Raw genomic sequence first — 21,990 nt, 5'->3', positions numbered from 1 at the left:
TTTAAAGTGAAGATGGGTGATTCACCAGAATGAATGAACTACTGTATACAAGTATTACAGCTAGGCTCGCTTGATTATTGGTTATCAACCAGCCAGGAAAACAGCCTGTTTTGCTCTGTTTCTGCTGTACTGTCTTCCTAGCCCACATATACAGCACGACAAGCTTCCCCTCATCCCAAGATGCAGGATGCAGCAGACTCTGGCATTAATCCATGTGCGTCAGCTGGATAATCTTTTTTTGAGCTTGCAAAAGGGTGTGCATAAACTAATGGCCAAAATTAGTGTAAAACCACATTAATTTAAACTCAGAACATTAAAACAATAAAAAGCAGTACTACTGATATTTAAAAATGAAAAAACATACTTTAAAACAACAGATGTTTTTTCATGTTTACATGTTTTTCTTTAAGCGCCACAGTTTTCCAGCGTTATATATTGCTAGTTTATCCGCTTTTGTGTTGTGTGCTGCTCCATCTTATTGATTGGGTTAGCTCAGGGCTTTTATACTTTTTCTCATGTATTAAATGTGTACATCAAGAAACTTGACACTGAAAAGAATCAGTGAAACTGCTTAATTATATAGCAATCGTTTGGACAAATAGGTATTCACTTACATTAATGTATTACTTTTTACTACTTATCATTTTAAGTAAATAAAATAAACTCAAACTGGTAAAGTTTGGAGAGATTTATCAAATGTTGAAATTTTTGGAACGATTCGTCCTCTCTATTTGACCTGATAATGTTTAACATAAGGCTTAAAAATGAGGGCTAAAAATATAGTTTGTGTTATCAGTGTGACAGAGTTGTTGTGATTTGCACTTTGGGCCTATCGCATAGATTGATCAACAGAAATGGAATGAAAGCAAATTTCCCCAGTGTGACACAGATGGCAACAAACTGACAGAGAATTTTACATTTTCTTGCTCTATCCAAAACAAACAGTTTGGGCTGTAGATGTAATTTAACCTCCTTGCAGTTAAGCCCGACCTTCGCTCGGGCAAAAAAAAATTGCAAGGATGGTTAAGCCCGAGATTTTTCACATCCTTACTTACCTGGTCCCCCTGTGCTCATCCAGCTTCGTCCTCCATCGATCATCGTCCGCCGATCTCTCCAGCGTCGGGTGCCTTCGTCGGGTGCCAGCGGGGTTCCAGCGCCGGATGATCTCTGCAGGGAGAAGCCGTCCGGCGGAGAAAAAAAAAAACGGACGGCTTCTCCCTGCGTGCGTGATGACGTCGGCGCGTGTGCGGGAAATTCAAACTGAAACTCATTCAAACATTTTGTAAAAAAAAAAATATAAAGTACTGGTTCCAAGATTGTGTCTTGTGAAATATTGTAACATTAGGTCCATCTATTAAATAAGGAGAACAAAGAAAAAAAAAAAAAAAAAAAGAAAAGGCTGGGGTTTGTAGGCTCAAATAAAACAACTAATATCTTGAGTATGTTATATTATAAGTCATATAACATACAAAAACATATATCAAAATCATAAAGGTACAAAGTCCATGTTTCAGTCCATAGCATAGAGCTCAAACCCCTAGGTTCCAATTTTTGGGGGAGAGGTCTATTTGGATTGGTTAGTCCAAGTCGGGTGATTTCAAATGTTTTAAACACTTAAATATCCTGAAAGGTAGGTATCGGTGACCCGACATGTTTCACCTCAGGGGACTTATGGGTTGCAGAGACGCTGTATATAGGGATAACATATATATGATGAGAATTAAGTATTAAATGAGAAAGAAAAAAAGTATCAACGAAAATAGTTGTTGCCCTAGTAGTATACTAGGATTGAATATAGTATCAGACGTTAATATAACTAGAGTGACTTAGTCAAAGAAATTATTTGTAGAACAAGTTATAGCTAGAAATTCAACAGCACATAAATATTATGATTGGTAACAAATACATAATATTATGTCACAGAGTATAATAGCATAACTTGAGATGATGGTATGGTATATAAGCTTCACAGAGCCTGGTAATAAAGCTTACAGTAATGGTATGGTATAGTTGTAAGATTGGAGATAATCTATTATATAGATTCACAATGGTGTTAGTAAATAGGTCTATAGTAGTCATAATATTCATACAATTGCATATAGATATAGTAGAAAAGTGATGGAATTGAAGTCAGGAAAGTAATTTATTCACATTGTGGTAAGGCAAATGCTAATAATATATAAATAAATGGGTAAAAAAGAAAGAAAGGGGTTTGAGGTTTAGGGGGTTTTTCATGCAAAAGGTGACCTTATCATAAGGCCCCAGCTTTTTCTCTTTTTTTCCTTTGTCCTTATATCTTATATGGGGTAGGTCACACACTAACAACCATTAAAACCATTTAAGGACAGGGTACCTCCAACCTACTCTCTACTATTAAATAATGTGACCATGTTTCTATCTGTTAAAGAAAGCAACGAGCACTTGCCATGAATGTTTAACCTCCCTTGCAGTATGAGTAATAAGTACTTTTAAATATAAAAGCATTACATTTAAAAATACTTAGTATTTTAAATTCCCTGCCTGGTCTCACCTCCCAGCCACACTGTCCGGCCCCCAGCCTCAGGCTCACATGCAGATGCCCGGCCAGCATCTGCTTCCCTTGGCCTCGCGTCCCCAATGTTCACATGCCAGGAACGCAGATTCCAGCCGGACATTGCCAGTTTACACAGATCCCCCGGCCAGCGTCGCATGGGGAGGAATATGCCAGGCATCGCTAGAGGGCGCCGCAGGCACCGCTGAATAATGCCACGGGCATATGGGGACCAGCTAAGCTTTTTAAACTCCCTGGCAATTCCACCCTTGAGTTTGGCTTGGGGACCGCTTTTGGTACTTAAAATTACCCCGAGCCACACTCGGGATAACAGCAAGGGAGGTTAAACTTGCCTAAACATGCACGACAAACAACAGCACTCTCAGCCATTTAGTTTGTTGTCAGTCACTGTTTAATGCAGTTGTGTTTCCCCTCATGTGCTAAAATTATGATAAGTTTAAAAGTTAAGCAATGCATCCGTTTGAAAGTTTTAGTAAAATTCCAAGGAAATTTGTGCTGACATTCTGCAGCAACTTGAAGTGGACCCAAACTTTTTTCCAAAAGTCAAGGCTTGTGATGAAAGCTGAATCTTCCAGTATGATCCTGAAACAAAATCACAGTCAGTGCACTGGAAAATACCTTCATTACTAAGAATCTAAAAAGTGTGTCAAAGCAAGTCCAAATTCAAAACTATGCTCATAGTGTGTTTTTGACATGGGCATTCAGAAGGTACAGCAGTGAACCAACATTATTATAAGGAAATGTTCACAAAGCTGGGACAAAGCTCCTTCTTATGCAGCACTTTCTGTGGAACAGTTTTTGACTGACAAACACATTACACAAACACATTATGTGACAAACACATTACACATTACTGTACTGTAATGTACAGTACTATGCTGGAACATGCCCTTATTCACCAGATTTGGCACCTTATGACTTTTTTATTTTTCCTAAATTGAAATCAGTAGTTAAAGTTGTTGTTATATGTTGAAACAGCTGTCAGAAACTGATCTGCTTTATGCCTTCAACCAGTGGAAAACAAGACTGCATTGGTACCTAATTGTGAATAGAGAGTATATTGAAGGAAACAAGCATTAAAATAGTCAAATTATATTTTATATCAGCCTCGTTATTTATAGACTGACTTTGTAATGCAATATGCAATGGTGTATCACTTTTTTATTAAATATATACGTTTTTAACAGAGTACTCTGGAATTGTGTATTTTCCATGGCACTTTTTTTGGAACATCTCCTGGTAAAAGAGAATCTTCAGGATGAAAACATGCAGGGACTGATAAAAGGTCATACATTGTTCCTTGGGCAGGTAAGTTAACAAATGTAGCCAACCTTGATCCAACAACTTTTAATCTTTACATAAGTCCTTGTACACAGTACAAAAAATACATAAAAGTTATGCACAAACTGTTAAATAATTCAAAAGTACAATTTTATATGATGACAAACTCTTACAAAACATTTAAAAACTTGCCAGAAACTTTGGTCAGCTTTCTTGAAAACTATAAAGCATCATTTAGCTCCATTTGAGAAGTTACCAGGAGACATTTGGATTCTGCACAGCAACATTCCTAGGCACAGGTCATTGTGTTGAAAGAACAATTAACAATGGTTGTCAATATATTTAGGATGGGTCCGCAGTTGTCATGTTTCGTGGACTATTTCCTCAGACTTAAAATCATTTAATAGCTCTAAACATCTATTTAGAAAAACACATATGAAAATATGAGGCTTGCAGTTAAATCAGCTTTACTCGCTACCATGCAAGTTTCCACTGTACTAAACAGCAATCCCAGATAATAAATGATCTCTTGGATTTGAATAACCACAAAAATAGGGATTCCACCTATAGACAGCATCATTTTTGAGAAAAAGTAAGCGTTAAAGCTGCAAGATGAAGAGCAATAAAATGTACCAATCCAAAGTAAAAAAAAAAAAATATATAATCAAAAGCGTATGTATTTGTTGAACAGGACAAATAAAGAGTTGAGTTTTGGTTTAGTAACTAATACATTGTGCATTTATGCAGTCATGGGGGTATTGGTGCAGAGTGCGCATTGGTGGGATAGTGATTAGTGCAGCAGTGATTCGGGGATGTGTGTTTATGCAATTCTGGAGAAGTTCTAGAGTGTGCATTTGCTACCTAGATTTTTTGATTTTTAATCATTTCTCAAAGTTTACATACATTGTAACTGTTTTTCTTTTAGTGTCTGGAAAACTTTACAGATATAAAGGAAGAGAAATCTTTCTTGGCTGTTGTAAGTGCACTTCACAAATGCAGAAATGAAGTTGCTGTATCTGTATCAAGGTAAAAGAAAAAAAACATATATTGCATTGAGTTGTAAATGTGTTAAATATTGCTGCAGCAGGATTTCTACAACCACAGCTACACACTCTAAGCATTTCAGCTTTGTTACTATTCTCCTCAATAAGATGTCAAAGTTTGTACTTTTGCTCAATGCCCAATTAAACCCAAGAATAAACACAACAAAATCTAACAGCAATCAGGTTGATAAGTGAATGTGAAAGTGGTGGACAGAACAGCTGCTTTTATGGGATAAGTGTGCTTGAACACATCACTACTGCTACTTCCTCCTTCTTCTGGATTTAGCTGGTGAGTTACTAGCTACTGAGTGGGTTTTTTAAATTGAAAGGTTCAGTTTCAAAGGTAATATTAATAATAGACAATAATCAGTATGTTCTTCTCCCTCATTGCAGTGAGAAGTTGCCTTGTTTCATTTGGACTTACTTGGGTTTAATTCACTTTTTTTTAAGGTTGCTGTAAAAAAGAAAAGCTGCACTCTATCTCTTGTTTCTCTATGTTTATTTAAAACTGTCTAAAACTGGTGGGGGTGTACAGGGGATGTTTGCATTTTGATCGTGTCCACTGTGTAGAATTTGGGGGAACTGCAGTAAGCTAACAACATATGCAAGGGGAGGTAAAATATTAGAAGACCTGTACAGACACAGGTGTACAGATCATCATAAAAATATTTATAATATATTTTGTTTTAAAAAGTCATAGTGGCCTGCATATTGAAAAAGAAATGGAAAAGTAATGTATAATAATAAGTGCTTTATGGTATAGGATTATGTATGATATATATGTATTACATCATTTTGTTATTGCAAGAGGGATATCCATTTAAATACTGCAGAAAACAGGTTTCTGCAATGACAATGTAGATGTCACATTAGGTATGTTATTACATATTGCTTAAACCATGTCTATCCAAATCTTTTTCTAGTTTTGGATAGAGTGAAGAAGGCGTAAAACTGCTGTTTGGTTAAAACTTCAGATTTCCCCTCACTTCCTGTCCTGCTGACAACGCTTTAACCAGACACAAAGTCATGGAAAATCTACAACAGGAAGACAAACTGAAATTTAAGTTTGATATGGGGCTTTAGCCTTCCCCTACTTGAAGAAACAGGGTTCTTCCTAGGCCCTTTTAGCTGGGCGCACCACCCGGCACTTTTCAGCACCCACCCGGCTGTTTTTGGGTGGTTACTGAAGAGTTTGGTCACAATACAGGGGCTGCCACCCGCCTACAATTTCTTCCCACCCGGCTTAAAAAAAATTCTGGGTTGAGCACTGAAGAAATAAAGGATTATGTATTTGTCTTTGTTGCTTTTGGAAAGTTTGCCTGACTGTTGGGTAAAACATTGTCAGCAGGATGGGGAGTTAAAGCAGATCTATACCCCCTATGCTCATTTCCCTTTTCTGGCTGTTTACTGCTTAAAAATTGAGTATCAAGGCCATCCCCCTATTGATTCAGTGCCGGTGCCACTGAAGTTTGCTAATTTTATGAGCATTGTATCCTGACATCAAAAAGTGATTGAGCAACCCCCACGCTTAAGTGGAAGGATGTAATTAAGCCCTGTTCTCCTAAAACTTCATTCTTGCACCCGGTTTTACCTCCCCCCCTTCCCTTCTCTTCCCTCTAGTTATGGTTGTTGACACAAGTTGGGACAATCCCCTTTTGAATCAGGCAGGCATTATTTTAAAAATGGACAGGTGATACCCCTTCTGCATTATTCATTGTTACCAGCCTGATCACTCCATGGAACAGTTAAAACACATGGGCAGTTCAGCGTTGGTGGCCAGGTTATCCAGCAGTCTCACCTTCCCCTGTGCTTGCTGGATGTGATTGAACTTCCACACACCTGTGTGGGAATTACATCATCCTGGCCCAACCAGTCAAGATAGCCAAAGACCACAAGCTGGAAGAGAAGGAACAGGTAAGTATAGTAGATTTAGTTCTGTTTAATTTGTTCCTCTGGCTTACCATCACAATCGCTACAAGTTGCAATCCAGGGCAATGGGATATAACACCTAGCACAATGGTGGGCTAAGCTGCTCCTGAAAATGTCAGTTGCTATATACTTAAGAGGAAATTTTTTCTTAAACAGTGGCTTTGTTTTTGTTTTTTCACAAGACTGTCTCAACATTAATACAAATGTGATAGAGATTGTTACCTTATCCAAACTAAAACATAAAGGATTATAGCCGTTACCCGCGTCTCCTACTTCGTATACCTCTAATTGGGACATGAAGTTAGGGAAAAACTCATAAGGCAATATCGGGAAATCTGACCTTTTCCCACTCTATCCGTAATAAAATTTGTTGGAGTTTTGCTTGTAAAGATTACACTGTGAGAGCAAATAAATGATTTCAATAAGTTTCACATTATTGTTTTAATTAGTGTGTATGGTTTTTTTTATTAATTTACCTGTTTTCATATAGGTTTGGAATGCAGTTGTGTGCAGTTTGTCGTGGTGACCCAAATGAGCCGGTTTGCCTGGAATGTGACCATGTTTTCTGCCAGTCCTGTCTGAAGCAGTGGTTGGACACCGGTAACAAGACTTGTCCGTATTGTACACAGCCACTGTCAAGAAATTTCAAAATTGTTGTCTCTAAAGAAATCAGGTATCTTTTAGATATATTTATTTCTTACAGTCCTGAGTGCTAGTCCAAGGTCATTTGTAGGCCTGTGTGCTGCTTAAGAAACAGATTGATCATGTTAGAAATCAATGTCAGGGAGGTGCCCAATTTGTCTCTGTACCTGTTGCACAACTCAAGACGTTTTCAGGGAAAATGGTTGGCTGTGGTAATCTTGGTTCATTCTAAACAGTTTATTTTCCAAAAACTATACTATTTTCTTTATATGATTAGGCAGATCTGTATCAAAGTCTTAGTATTCATTTTGAGTCCATTAAAATCACAGTTCACTAAAATGGTTCTAGTTATAATCATTTTAAGTCTCATACCTTTATGCCTCAGTAAGTCTCATACCCTTATGCCTCAGGGTCAGCGTAATTTTTGTATTCCCACTAGACGCCTGTTTATTCAGTGATAACTTCGCAATTATCGAAAATATACCAAAGTATTATTGTCTTAAAAAATATTTTATAAGTAACTATTCAGAAACAATAAAAAAGTATTATTTCTGTTTTGATCAGTGTTAGCCCAATTTTAGATGCACATTTAAATGCGCTCACAACTGCTCCTATTCAACTTATTGGAAGCATTTGGGAACCATTTTTTTGCATGAAGTTGCATTGCTGTGGGGTTCTAACATGGTGTTTGGTTTAGAAAATTTGTTGCTAGACATTCTCTTCCTTTAGAGTTTGCTTTGGCCCTGCTTTTTATTCTCTGTAGGAATAACCTAACACATAGACCTTTAGTGCTATTTGCTGGTTATCGGTGCATAGCAGCAGTCTTCTATACACCCAGGAGCAACTGACCTTGCAGTTTAGACCAGATTCTGAAAGAGACCTTAATTTTTTGGGAAAAAGTAGTTTTACTGTAAATAAAGAGTATATTTTTGTTTCTTAATTAAATGACACTTTGGCATCTATTTATTAGACAATGAACCTGACATGTGCAAAACATGGTGGATAATCTTTCATGTTTTTTTAATGACAGTGATTGCTTTTCCACCAGAGAACAACAGAGTGTTTGAATCCTTATCCTACAATGTTATGTGTATAAATGGAAGCATTCCTTTTAAAGTCAATATAGCCTAAAGTGGTAAGATTTACAGAAATGAATGAGAAAATTCAGTGAAAGTCACTCATTTCTATTTGTCTGTTTGGTTATATTTTCAAGGGAGTCCATACAGAAAAATATTGAGTTTAGAAAACAATGCAATGGATTTTTCATGGATATTGTATGCAATATGTGCTTTAAGGACAACAGTCCTCCTGACGATAAGGTCATACTCCATCTACTATCCTTTCTATTCGAAAACACTGGTAAGATGCATCTTTAATTAGGTCTATTAGGACTGATGCAGTACTTTATGTCTAGTAATATACAGTGGTATTCAGAATATTTTAGTATTTTATTATCCTAATATATTTTTTTTTTTATATTTTACTCAGGTAATTAGAACATATGTATACTTTGTATTCCTGTCCTTGGGCAGCAGGTGGAGCATAAGGCTCCTTTTCAGGTTATCTGCTTAGCTGAAAAAGACGGGGTGCAGTAGCACAAGCTCTAATTTACATAGACAACAAAGTGAGACAGAACAATCATTAATCCCCCCCTCACTGTCTGACTTCTTTTTAATCAAAAAGAAATGTGAAAAATAATCTGCTGCACGCTATTTAGTCTGTCTTGCTTTTTAAATCCACTTTCACAGTTATATGCTGTTAAATGTTTATTCAAAGACCCTGATTTATGAAAGCTCTCCAAGGCTGGATAGAATACACTTTCATTAGTGAAGCTGGGTGATTCAGCAAACCTGGAATGGATCTGGTCCAGGATTAAAAACATTTGCTAGCAAATAGCAAATGGTTTTTAAAAATCCATTCCATGTTTTCTGGATCACCCAGTTCACTTCTGAAAGTGTATTCTCTCCAGCCTTGGAGAGCTTTCATAAATCAGGGCCAATAAATATATATATATATATATATATATATATATATATATATAATATTTAAAATGTTTAACAGTAAATGTAGATTAAAATGTATCCATCGCATGTATAGTTGCATTTGGTAAGCAAGCTTCTGTTTTATCTGCATATAGAGTCTGCAAGTTACACTCGGTCTCTTTCCCCCTTTGAGGATGCTGTGGATAAAACTCCAGTCATACGTTCCGTCATATTAAAACTGCTGCTGAAGTACAGGTACAAAAGGGAATCCTAAAAGGACTGTCAGACATCTTGTATTTCTATACAATGGCAATAAGTGGCTTATTTATGTTTTTGCTCTGATTATTTTAGCTTTGACCTCATATTGAAACATGCTCAAGAATATTTAAACAGAGTCAAAAGGAGCAATCTGCTGAATGTTGCAGACACAAAAGAAATTTACCTGCTGTTCATCAATTGTCTGGAGGTAGGACTTTCCCAGATTATGACAGGAATCTTTATTTTTAAAATTTTTACTAATATATATATATAAATATGTTTTTTCTTCATAGATGCTTGTTGTGACTGCTCAATGTTCACCCCCCTATAATGTGAAAAAACTGTACAAAATATTAAGTTATAACAATTGTTAAAGGATCCCCCAATACAGTGATCATATCTTTTATTTTTGTGCATGTAGAGATTCATATTGCCCACAGGTTAAAATCATAAGAGATCCAATAGGTTATACTGGTGAATACCGTATGTGTAGCTATGTGTATAGCGGAAAGTCCATCCGAGTGAGATGATTAGAGGACCATACAAAGGACATCTTGGAGGATTTCTGAATGCTTCCATCAGAAACTTTACTATATATAATTGTAATATAAATTGGGTTTTATTGCAGGATTCACTCTATGAAAAGAAACAAAAACTTCACATTGAGAGAGAAAAACTTGAATACTTCAAAGCTGAAGAGTTGTTTTTGCAAAACTACTTAAGGAGCATAAAGCAGCAGAGAGATAAGGAGACATCTGTACAACTCCTGCAGGATGTGGCTAGGGTGAAGTTGGCACTTGATGAAGCAGCAGAAATACTATCAGTCAAAGCCAAAGGTTGGAAGAACATACATGCATTTTTATGACCTTCTCAGTATTAGCAATAGTAGTGAACAGTTGATGTGAGGTCATTCAGTTTAATGGGTTTCAAGGCTGGAAAATTGGCATTCCTACATTTAGAAGACGGAATAGAATCTTTTGGTACACATGTAATGGATTTCAGGAACTCATTTATTTTAGTTTAAGGGTAATATTAATATTCTAAATCCAAAGTAATACATTAATAAGTAATAGATTGCAGCTAAGTAGTCTTTAAATCTGTTGGACGCATAAGCTTGCTTTTTAGTTTTTCCCTTTTTATTTTCACCAGGCAATTTTTTTAGTAACACTCTTGCTGTCCTAGAGAAACAATGCTTACTTACTCACTGTTGTGTATCTTTGAGAAGGAATAGGGGAATGGTATGGTGGTCCTTGGAGCTAGTTTGGGGCAATAAAGCTAAAAAGACAAACATTTTAGCAGGGTGAGGTATTCTGTGCAATTATTAAACAAATATAACAAAATACTTTCAATAAAATGTTTAACAAGCAAACAGGAACCTAATTTGAGACAGTCATATCAATTATTACATACATTTTCAGTGATAGATTAAGAGGGGCATCTATAAATGATTGGTATAGCTGCACTGAGGCCATATGGCTGCTTTAAAAAAAACACACAACCTGCCCACGGGTGATCACTAGCCAAAGAAAAATGATACTTCAAATAGTTATGGTAGTGATCAGATGTACACAGTGAAGTAGTTACCTAAGTAACTAGTAACAAATCACAAAAAAATATCTAGCATCCCTAATGCTAAATATAAGAAGAATTTAGAAAGGTATGAGGCATGTCGTTTAGGTACATTATGGCCTAAATATGAGGTTGGACCTGTAACAGTTTACTATATTTCATTATTTTGGGGGCAGGGGTGATGGCTGGAGACAATAGAGGAAGACTCTTTACCTTTTGGTATCCAGAACTTGGAATCCAAAAATACTTGTTGGAGTCCTATAGTTGTAACTTTCATTTTTCATATGTTTAATATCTCACATAACGTTCTATTCTTGAGAAAAATAAATACATTTAAAGAGATAAAAGTCTAAAATTTGATGTGAATAGGAAAGTAAGAATCCAATACTAGACCAGCCACAACCACAGGCCCTAAATTTTCTACATTAGTTGTTGTGGGAAGATTTTTATCAATATCTGATTTAAGGAACACAAATTATTAATATTATTAATAATATTAATAATGATAAACAGGATTTATATAGCGCCAACATATTATGCAACGTTGTATTATTCTGATATAATCATGTGGTTTGATGGTACAACGGGATAGTTTTAATAATCCTGGCTGTTTAATTGTCGTTCTGTATACCAATATTATTGAAGTACTTTGATATATAAATGTTGGCTTTATCTTTTAGGATCCAAAAATGAACAGTACCTGAGATGTGTGATGGACTTGTGTTCCCAATCTGGTAATGATTGGTACCGAGTTTATCTGATACGCAAACTGGCTAATCTGGATGGCATAAACATAGTCCAAATACATTTTAAAAATCCTACATTTGGATGGCTTTTCCCTTGCAAATTGTTCCAGAATAAGGTAATAAATTTGGGTGAAACCAAAGCCAACTACAAAAAAGTATGATGCTTCTGCCAGTAATGCAGAAAATCACAAAGGACCTTATTTCAAATGTTTAGATTACTAAAAACTAAGGGAAAGTATACAGATATTCTTTAACCTAATAATTTTGGAAATAAGCAAAACATTAAGTGCTCATACTTGCTATAGGTATGCAGTAACCCCTACATTTGTGCCAATTTTCTACTGTCCCACTAGACTTTGTTTAAACTTTCTAACGCTTACTCTCTTAGTTTATGTCCCAACTGTCTAATGTATTGTGACCCCACTTTCTAGTGTCTCATGTTATGTAAAGAGTGTAATCACGTGTAATAGCGTAATCCCTGTAGGGTAATCAGTTAGGTTTAGTTCACATTAGCAGTAAAACTGTAGCACTTACCACTTCCAAGTTCCTACTGGCAATCACTAGGCACACTGGATTGCTAACTGCTAGTCTTTTTCAGGCATTTGCAAGTGGCTGCACAAGACTAACAAAATGGTGCATTTTTTTTAAAATCGAAACCTCGTAAAAAGTAGTGCATAGTAGTCACAAGCATTCCAAGTTTAAGTCTAAGGAGATTACTGGGGCAGTAAACCATCCTTAAAATTTCATGTAACGCCGGAAAAAAAAGCAAACCTACACAGTAAAGTCACTTAAAACCACTTGCATAAACTGCTAATGGGAACCAGGCCTTATACAGCAGCTGTCTAGTGTGCAGCAGATAGTTAATGATTGGAACTTTAGCTCAGTAACCCCCCAGTAATAACTCCATAAAAATGGTAAAAGCAAAGTGCAGCAGTTTGTCAGTTCTGGCAGAGTAATGCTCCCCAGCAAAGCTGACAGGCTGCTAACTTAAACTGACATCTCACTCTGCACAAAGCCCACCCTGAACAGCTGGGTGACTACTGAAAGTTCTGGGTAGTGCGCCCAGCTAAAAGGAGCTGGGGAGAACATTGATACAAAAACATTAGGGTAAATGGTCCTAGTATCCCATTGACATTGACAGGTGATTTCCATGGGTGGTACATTTATAAGCAATTGTTTCAAGTGCTTATTTATTCATCTGTACAAGTTATTCAATATCCATGCGTTAGGTCAAGGGTTATTTATAAGACACTGGGACGGCTATCAAATTTGTCTTGAGTTGACTGTCAGTGTTTCTTTTGGACATTCATAGCAGAATCAAATATAAATAAAAAGTATCACTGAAGATAGACTAAAGGTGTTACAACCTCCAGCAGAACATGCACATTGTTTATCTTGGTAACTGGCTGAAAAATTGTGTTAACTTAATTTACTGTTCAATTTTGCTGGCCTTTTAAACCACAAGCATACCTCCTATACTGGCTGCTATTAGTTTTGAGCTATGGTCACATTAAGAAAAAGCAGTATTTGGTGAAACCACATTTAGGCTTAGTCTACAGAGGGGTTTTCCCCAAGAGCGTTTAACCTTGGGCTGTAAAAGCCCATGTTTAAAATTCCCATGCATTCCAATAGGCTAATCTACACCAGGGCATTTCCTTGAGACATGTTTTTTAGCAATATAGATAACGCAACTTGCAACGATTAGAATATTAAAAAGCAGGGTAAATGCAGAAAAACACATTCATTAATTTCAATGTGGTAAAAACATTAAAAAATGCAGCATAGACGTTTTCCAAAGTGCATAAAACACAAATAAACGTGCTAGGAATGTTTACATGGGTTTTTTATATTGTTTATGTAGACCCAGGCTAAGGCACACATCTAGTTACTTTGTATTAAATAATCTTGACATTCATGAACCTGACAATGCCTTGTTTTTACTGCAGGAAACTGAGACAAATCACATTGACCACTTCTTGGTGTGTGGTGAAAGTTACAAAGTACTAAGAGAGGGCATAAGCAGAGCAATGCTGGAAGGCAAAGAGGAAAGGATTGCTACTGCCATAGAGGTATCTAATTTTTTTTTTCTATCCTTTACATATTTCACATGTTTCATCTAAGTGACCCTTTCACCATTGGTGTGCTACCAGTTTATTGGTGATTAATAATATTTAATATTATACAGTATATATATAGCACTAACATTATGCAGCCCTATACAATAAATAGGAGTTGCAAATGACAGACAGATACAGACAGTGACATAGGAGGAGGAGAGGAGATAGAAAAAACAGAGTTTGAAAAGGTTGACTTCGTCATGTTACTATTGTTTCTTTATAATGTGTTCAGGCTGAGCAGTGTGTTATGATAGGTAAGATTTCGGATCCAGCATTCTTTCTGACACGGGTACCTAAATCATATAACTGGATATACAGAATGACAAGGCAAAACAGAATACATATATGTATCAGTTATTTAGTTTACTCAGAGTTTAGGTGGACCTGTTCTGTGCACCAGTGTTTTCCAGATTTAGGTTAGGTATATTGTATAAATTACAGTCCTTGCAGTTGAACTATAATTTTACTAATATATTATTATTATCCTATTACATCTTTCAACCATTTGTTCTTACTGTGGAGCATTAGCTGTTTTTGCTTAAAAACGTATGTAAAGAATCACAAATCTTTCTAACTCTCTGTGGGTTCAGCATATCTATCCATTTCATATGCAAACAAACTGACCAAAAGCTCTTTTAAAGCGAACCTAAGCTCATTGTTTTTACTTTACATTAAAGGGTAGACAACCCTTTTATATAAAGTAAAAATCTTTTTTTTTTGACCGATGAAGCACCTCCGCTTTCTGTCTTGATCGCAGCGGTGCTCAAGACTGAATGGGAGTGCAGAGCCTCCCCTGATACCTACGTCATGCATCCTGAGAGGCAGTTTTTTTTTTTTCTTGGAAAGAAATGCCGACCTCACACAAGCGCAGTGAGATCGCCTCTCTTTTTTTTCCCCTTTACAGTGGGCTATGTCACCCGATCTCGCACTTGCGCAGCGCCAGATTGGGTGACTTAGAAAGAAGAAGGCCGAAGTAGTGGCGACCGGCATTTCCTCCATGCTGGGATGAAGGAGAAATCCAGGACAGCACTAGACCAGTTAATTTTTGATCTTTATTGTAGTTTACAGTGTTCTACACATTTAAAGTGGCATTTAAAGTGGTTTTCTGGTGAACTAAAAAGTTGCAGATAAAAATCTACAACTAGCATTTTACAAAATGTGTACATAAACAGTTGTGTTGTAAACATTACAGATGAATGGATTTGCTACATTCTACTCTTCTTAAATTTTCCACAGAAATGCAATGCAGATTGGCAAATTACTTTCAGAAAAAAATGTATTGGGGAAAACGACACTGCTATGGGGAATGTGTAGAAAATCAATAATTAAGTTCAAAACAGCATTCCATCTTTGTAATGTGAGGTCAACATTGAAGATACATAAATACTTTATATAACATATTTGAAGGATGCTTTATAGCTGTTTGTGGTATTTAGTTTCTTTATCTTTTTTATTAAATATGTGTGGGGTTCTTGTTTAATTTTATCAAGACCTAGTAAAGATCCAAACATTGCACTTTCCAAGATGCAGTGGGCCTGATTTAATAAAGCAATCCAAGACCAGAGAAGTGCTTCGGCAAACCTAGAATCAATCTGGCCCAGGATTTAAAAAAATTGCCAATAGAAATTATTTTTAAGAAATCCAGTTCAAGTTTGTTGGATCACTCAGGTTCCTCCATGGCTGTCTATCTTCTCCAGTGTTGGAGAGCTTTAACAAATCAGGCACAATGCATCCATTCACATTATGGATTCATAGAGCCTGATTTATTAAAGCTCTCCAATGCTGGAGAAGATACACTGTCATCAGTGAACCTGAGTGATACAGCAAACCTGGAACAGATTTTTTTAAAGCCATTTGCAACTATGTGCTGACATATGACTGTGGAATACTATTTATAGTCAGTGTTCTCCCCAGAAATTTTGTTCAGGCGGGTGGTAGGAAGCTGTTACCGGGTGGTAAAAAAGGGGGTGTGGCAAAACACGGCAAAGTTAGTGCTCCCAGTTGTTTATGCCATGGGTATCCAGTAACCTCTTTTTGTTTCAGTGTTCTACCTTCTCCCACTTATTTGTTACAACTTTGTAATGCCGGCCCCGTTAGTATATCAAATTTTTCTATTCTATGTATTTTGCCACAACTGTCCTATGCCGTGTATTGTGACCAAACTTACTAGTGTAAGTTTTAAGAGTGTAATCCTTTGTAGTAGTGTAATAGTATAATGAAGGTGGTGTAACAAGTTAGACTTAGCTCATATTAGCAGCAAAAAAACATTTACCCCTTCTGAGTGACTTCTGGCAACTACTAGGCACCTAGGATTGGTAACAGGCGGTAAGTGCTAGGCACCTAGGATTGGTAATGGGTTGTAAGTGCTGGGCACCTAGGATTGATAACAGGTGGTAAATGCTGGGCTTTTTCAGAGCAAGAAGTTTTTTAAGCAGCAGTGGTTCCTGGCATGAGGAATGGACAAATGTAACCTTACTGCCGGTGTGAATTCACCCTAACTTCAGATGTGCTCCTGTGTCTATATTTAGTTAAAGTGAACTTTTGTGAAAACATTTTTTTTTACTTGATTCTTTTACAAAATTAGCCCAGCAGGCCCATGCTGGCTCAGCTTCCACCTTTTCTCTGATGCTCACTTGTACATCCAGTGCTGCCTTGCACTGCGCATGCATGAGATTGAACATTTTTTTTACATTATAGGAAAGCCTCTGAAGGTGCATGCATACAAGGAGCAGTGCAGAGCCTCTTTGGATATGTGACACAAATATCCCAGGAGGCTGCCGATTTCCCCTTCGGTCTTTACCGAAATGGAAGTGAAGATTGAAGGGGAGAGGTCCTCTCCACAAAAGTGTAAAAACCAAAAAAAAATGCACATTTTTCCATTACATAACAGAGAAAGTCACTCTTTAATATAATGTTAAAAATGTGGAGCTGCTTTAATAGCATCATGCATGTGATATAAGATGGGGACAAGACAGCCAGTGATCCCCTCTTATCACTGCCCATATTCTATATAAAAACACTGTCTGTGACGTTTATCCGCAGTGTGTAATGTCATCGGCAGCGCAGTGTGATAGCAATGTGAGTGTAAAAGCTGCTTGTCATATTCTGCAGCCTAACAACTCGCTGTGTTCAAACCTTCAGATCTCCTAAACCGTTGGTTGTATTAACGTGAAATTTTTAAGGTACACATGGAGGCATAGGAAACTGAAACTGTAGGTGCAAGTGGGGGACACTTGTGGCTAAACCTTTCTAAAATGTAATTACTATGGCATTATGAGAACATAAATCTCTACCTAGCAAAATGTGCTGCCTGCTCTGTTACACATATCTGTCTGCATCTTACCTCAACCCCAATTTCTCCAGAATTAAGAGGTGCAGGGAAACAAAAATATAGGTGGAAGTGGGAGACACATGTGGCTATCACATTTCATCACCATGGCATCTTTACAACATTAAAAAAAATGTGTTCATCAAAATGCACTTCCTTGTTACACATGACTGTAACCTTCCAGTACCTCAACCTCAATAAATTTTAGTGGGCAGAGTTCTAATGATGCCATAGTGATGAAGTTTTAGAGGATGTTAGTCACAGATGTTCCCCACTTGTACCTATATTTTTGGTTTCTTACACCTCCCCATTCCCCAATTGAAGTTCAGAATGTTAGTCAAGTGGACAGGAATGTGTAACAGGGCAGGGAGGCACATTTTGATGGGCAGAGATTGTAAGGGGAGAATGTGCCTGCCACTTGCACCTATATTTTCAGTTTTGTACCCCCCACCCTCAGAGACATTGGTGTACAAAGAAGAGAAGCAGACAGTAGTTTCATAGGTATAGATTTGTGACAGATAGATATATATTTAGGGGCCCAACCCCAATGCTCCTTGCTATGTTAATGGCTCTGGGGTCCCCAATTTGCATTTTCAATTTAGGACTCCTAGTTGCACTTTCCTCTGAAACAGCAACATTTTTTTTACATTTGTGACCCCCCGTATCTTGAAATTATTTAAAGCTGGGGGCTTTAAATAATTTTTTTGAGGGTCCCCTGTACACCCTGAAAATTACAAGTCATTGTGACATAAAGTTTAGGAGATATGGAGGTTTGTACACAGAGAGCTGTGAGGATGCAGAAAGACATGCAGACTTCACATACAGCTCTAGCAGTGGATACATTTCACCAGCAGCTTTTTTTTTAATGAAAATTCGAGCTTGTGCTATGAGATTGGGGCGGGGCTGCCTTTGTCCCCTTCACATGAAGGCTGAACTGTGTGTGCTCACCTCTCATCGGCAGCAGCAATCCTCTGAACGGATGACACAGAGCACAGAGCAGCCTCACTGAGATCGGTGCAGAGGATGAGAGCTGCCGAGGAGAGCTGGGCGGGGTATTCACAGCAGCCGGGCGGAGCAACCGGCTAAAACCCTCTGGGGAGAACTATGATAGTATTAGAAGGGTTCCCTAAAAGTACAACTAACCCTCTTGCTAAGCAATATTCCAGATTAAGTAAATTCCACTTTTCACTCCTTGGTTAGTCCCTGTCCTTCTCTACAGTACTGCTGGAGACATTCCAGATTCCAAGAGTTGGATCCTACTCTCTCTTTTGTGAGGCTTATGTTCATGAACCACCTTTTTTTATGGAATAATAAATGCTTTATTTGTGAACTCATTAGGTCAGTACAATATACATCTCATGCTTATTTTTTAAGGAATGTAAATGCCAGGATCAAGAACTGTCTGTCCACCTCCTGCTCGCTGTATTCCGTGAAATAACATTGTACTATAGGATCCGTAACAATGGTCATCAAGCAACAGTACCTGTAAGTAGATAAATTATTGTTCAAATAACACATGTCTGTTGCTTCATTGATTGATTTAGAGTTTTATTTGCAACATGTATAACTGTAAATACACTAAAAAGCATCCATTAAAGTTTGTAAAAAAAACAGAATGTTCAAGCGTACATCAATGTGGCAAGAAAACAAGAGAATCCAAACTTTTGACAGTTTTTTCATACAGAAATGTATAGCTTTCCTAAAATAGATGTGTCCTTAACATATGAGAGTCATAGAGACATGATTTAGATTTACCTTACCCTATGCCCTTTGATGCTCAGAGCATAGGTTACCTAGGTTACAACATAGCCTGTTGTCCTTCCTACCTTTGCATCAACATCCATATTGCTTGACTAAAAAAATCTTTGGGGGTGCTACATACCCACTTTTGATAGCATTTTTAGGGCTTTTTTTTGAAGTGGGTATAATATCCTGGTGCAAAATCTGGGTAATAGGGAGGGTATGGCAAATACAATACACCGCAGTGACTTTAGATTCAATTGATTGGTGAATTTTGCACCTCAAATTTGGTAGATAGTTACACTACTGGTTGATGGTCACACCTTTCAGAAGGCAATTCAATGTCACTATGTCTTATGTCATCTCAAAAAATTATGATTCACCGGCAGAAGCAGAACCATTTTGTGGGGTATTGGAATGATGAATCACCAGATAGCAAACATTTAAGAACACAACTAGGACCAAACCATGTAATGCTAAAGCTTATAACACTTTTGAATTCTTGCATTCTTTTTTAAAATCACTCCTCATACAATGTGCACAAACCTTTGACACTTTGAGCTGTTAGGAAATCATGGGTAACACCCCTAAAGATTGGTGTAGTACAAACATTGCCTGAAGGATGGCAATGGTGAATTGACCTTTCCTATTATTTCCTTCTGTTCCCATTCATCCAAAAGTGGAAAAATAGAAGCAATTTGGAGCTTACCTTGAGCTAAATAGCATAATTACCAGTTTCAAGCATTGTCACATAGGGGAAACAGTAAGGAGTACAATTTTTTTCCCATACCCAGAAGCAGAAAAGAAAACACAAATGGAGCTTCAGGGAAAGTAACTAAGGGGAAGTATGAGGGGGTGCTGAGAAGTTCCTGGCTTTGCCCAGAAAGAAGAGAGCCAGAGTTTTGAAATAACACATTTATTCAACATATTCCCCCCTGAGACTGATGCACTTGGTACAGCATAGTTGCAACTTTTCTAGACTGTTCAAATAAAAGTCATTTGGTTGGGACGCAAACCAGCTCTCAGCAGCATCTTTGACGACGGAAATGTCCTCATAATATTGCACCTTCTGGTGTTTCTTCAAATTTGGGAACAGATAATAGTCCAAAGGTCTAGGTCAGGTGAGTAGGGGAGATGGTGGACCAATTGGAAACCCAAGGTGTTCAATTTGACAGCCACAACGTTGGAAGCGTGCGCAGGAGCATTGTCCTGCAAAAAAAGGATCCTTTTGGTCAACTTTTCACAGCGTTTCGTCTTAATTGCCTCCTTCACCTGGTCCAGGAAGTTAGCATAATACTGTCCAGTGATACTAGAGCCCTGAGGTAGGTAGTCCACCAACAGAATACCGTCTTTGTCCCAGAAAACAGACGGCATTACTTTTTTGGACGATTTCTGGGTTGGGAATTTCTTCGAACCCGGGGACCCACTGTGGCGCCATTCTCTTGACTGTTCCTTGGCTTCAGGATCATAGATGCGAAACAGATTTCATCTTCAGTCACTAACCTAGCCAAAAAGTCCTGTGAAGCTTCAAAATGGGCCAAAATGGCTTTGAATGCTTCAACACGTTTCTTCTTCTGATCACTGTTCAAACATTTCATCACCCACTTTGCTGAAAGCTTGCGCATGTCTAGGATAGTGGTGATAACAAACCCAACACGCTCCCGTGAGATGTCAAGCATCTAGGCTATCTTTTTTGCAGATATTTGCCAGTCCTCAATAGTCAGCTAATGGATAGCATTGCAGGTTGCCGGGTCAGTTGAGGTTGGGGGGCGCCCATTGCGGGGCTCATCTTTAACGGTGAAATGCCCAGACTTGAAACAAGATATCCAGTTTTGACAGTGCTGTAGAAAGGACACTTCTCCCCCAGTGTATGTGATATCGCAGTGTGAATGTCCTTTGCTGACTTTCCCTGGATAAAAACAAAAACTCCATGATGGCCCGTAACTCGAACGACGTGAAACTTGCTTGTCCCTCTGCCATCACAGCTTCTCACTAAAATAAAAAACAGTTTTAAGAATCGCAAAGACCTGATATTTGCACAGTTACATACTAAGATATTAGGTTGTCATATGCCTCCACACTCATTTTTCTTTTTCATCTGGAAGAGGGCAAAGCCAGGAACTTCTCAGCACCCCCTTGTATAAGCTTTCCCCCAGTTTAAATCTGTCCCAACAACTGCAATATACAGTAAACTGTTTCTGCATAATTTACAATAAACTTTCACTTTCTAATATCAGTGAACTTTTACTAAACAATACTTTCTTTAATATGTCCAATGCAGGAAGAGGATGCTGTGATGAATTATTTAAAAGATGCCAATGTTTTCAAGGACAGATCTCTGAACCAGTTTTTGGAGACCCTGCTGAACAACAACAGACCGAGTATCCATGCTGTCCCGGGCATGGGAGCGCCACATGTCACCATCTTTGGATTAGCTGTACACTTGGCCTCCATTCTTTTATCTCAAAATAACAACCTTTTGACACCCTTGAAAAATCTGTCATTCTCTTCCACTAGAATGCAGGTAAGATATGTTATTTTTTTTATCTATTTATTTTTTATCCCAGTCAGTGTGATATCTTATTGTCTAGAGCAACTTTACCAGATTGCTGATTAGCAGATGTGGCCTGCTGTAAACACTCATATCACTCACTGCCCCTGATTCATCAATAAAATCCGCGCTCGCTGGAAGCGCGAAAGTACGTGCGGCCAGCGATCGCGGTTTACCGCGGTCCGGACTCGAGTGTGCGCGTACACTCGCCTCACTGCCAGCCGGATTCCTGCCTTCATAATAATGAGCAATA

General features: G+C 37.7%; 1 protein-coding gene across 1 annotated transcript in view; it reads left to right on the top strand.

Annotated features, from left to right (window-relative positions):
• Positions 1-21,990, top strand: part of LOC140322402 (E3 ubiquitin-protein ligase RNF213-like) — a 133,866-nt gene that overhangs the window by 87,517 nt on the left and 24,359 nt on the right. Inside the window, exons 43-54 of the mRNA XM_072398975.1 lie at positions 142-218; positions 3,739-3,859; positions 4,758-4,858; positions 7,295-7,477; positions 8,660-8,805; positions 9,584-9,683; positions 9,780-9,894; positions 10,315-10,522; positions 11,936-12,117; positions 13,948-14,070; positions 18,821-18,931; positions 21,468-21,710. Of these exons, the coding sequence (XP_072255076.1) occupies positions 142-218; positions 3,739-3,859; positions 4,758-4,858; positions 7,295-7,477; positions 8,660-8,805; positions 9,584-9,683; positions 9,780-9,894; positions 10,315-10,522; positions 11,936-12,117; positions 13,948-14,070; positions 18,821-18,931; positions 21,468-21,710 (1,710 nt within the window). The remainder of the gene's footprint in view (positions 1-141; positions 219-3,738; positions 3,860-4,757; positions 4,859-7,294; positions 7,478-8,659; positions 8,806-9,583; positions 9,684-9,779; positions 9,895-10,314; positions 10,523-11,935; positions 12,118-13,947; positions 14,071-18,820; positions 18,932-21,467; positions 21,711-21,990) is intronic.

The sequence above is a fragment of the Pyxicephalus adspersus genome, chromosome 2 (assembly GCF_032062135.1).
Source record: "Pyxicephalus adspersus chromosome 2, UCB_Pads_2.0, whole genome shotgun sequence".
Classification (NCBI taxonomy): domain Eukaryota; kingdom Metazoa; phylum Chordata; class Amphibia; order Anura; family Pyxicephalidae; genus Pyxicephalus; species Pyxicephalus adspersus.
This window is presented reverse-complemented; position numbering and strand designations above follow the sequence as displayed.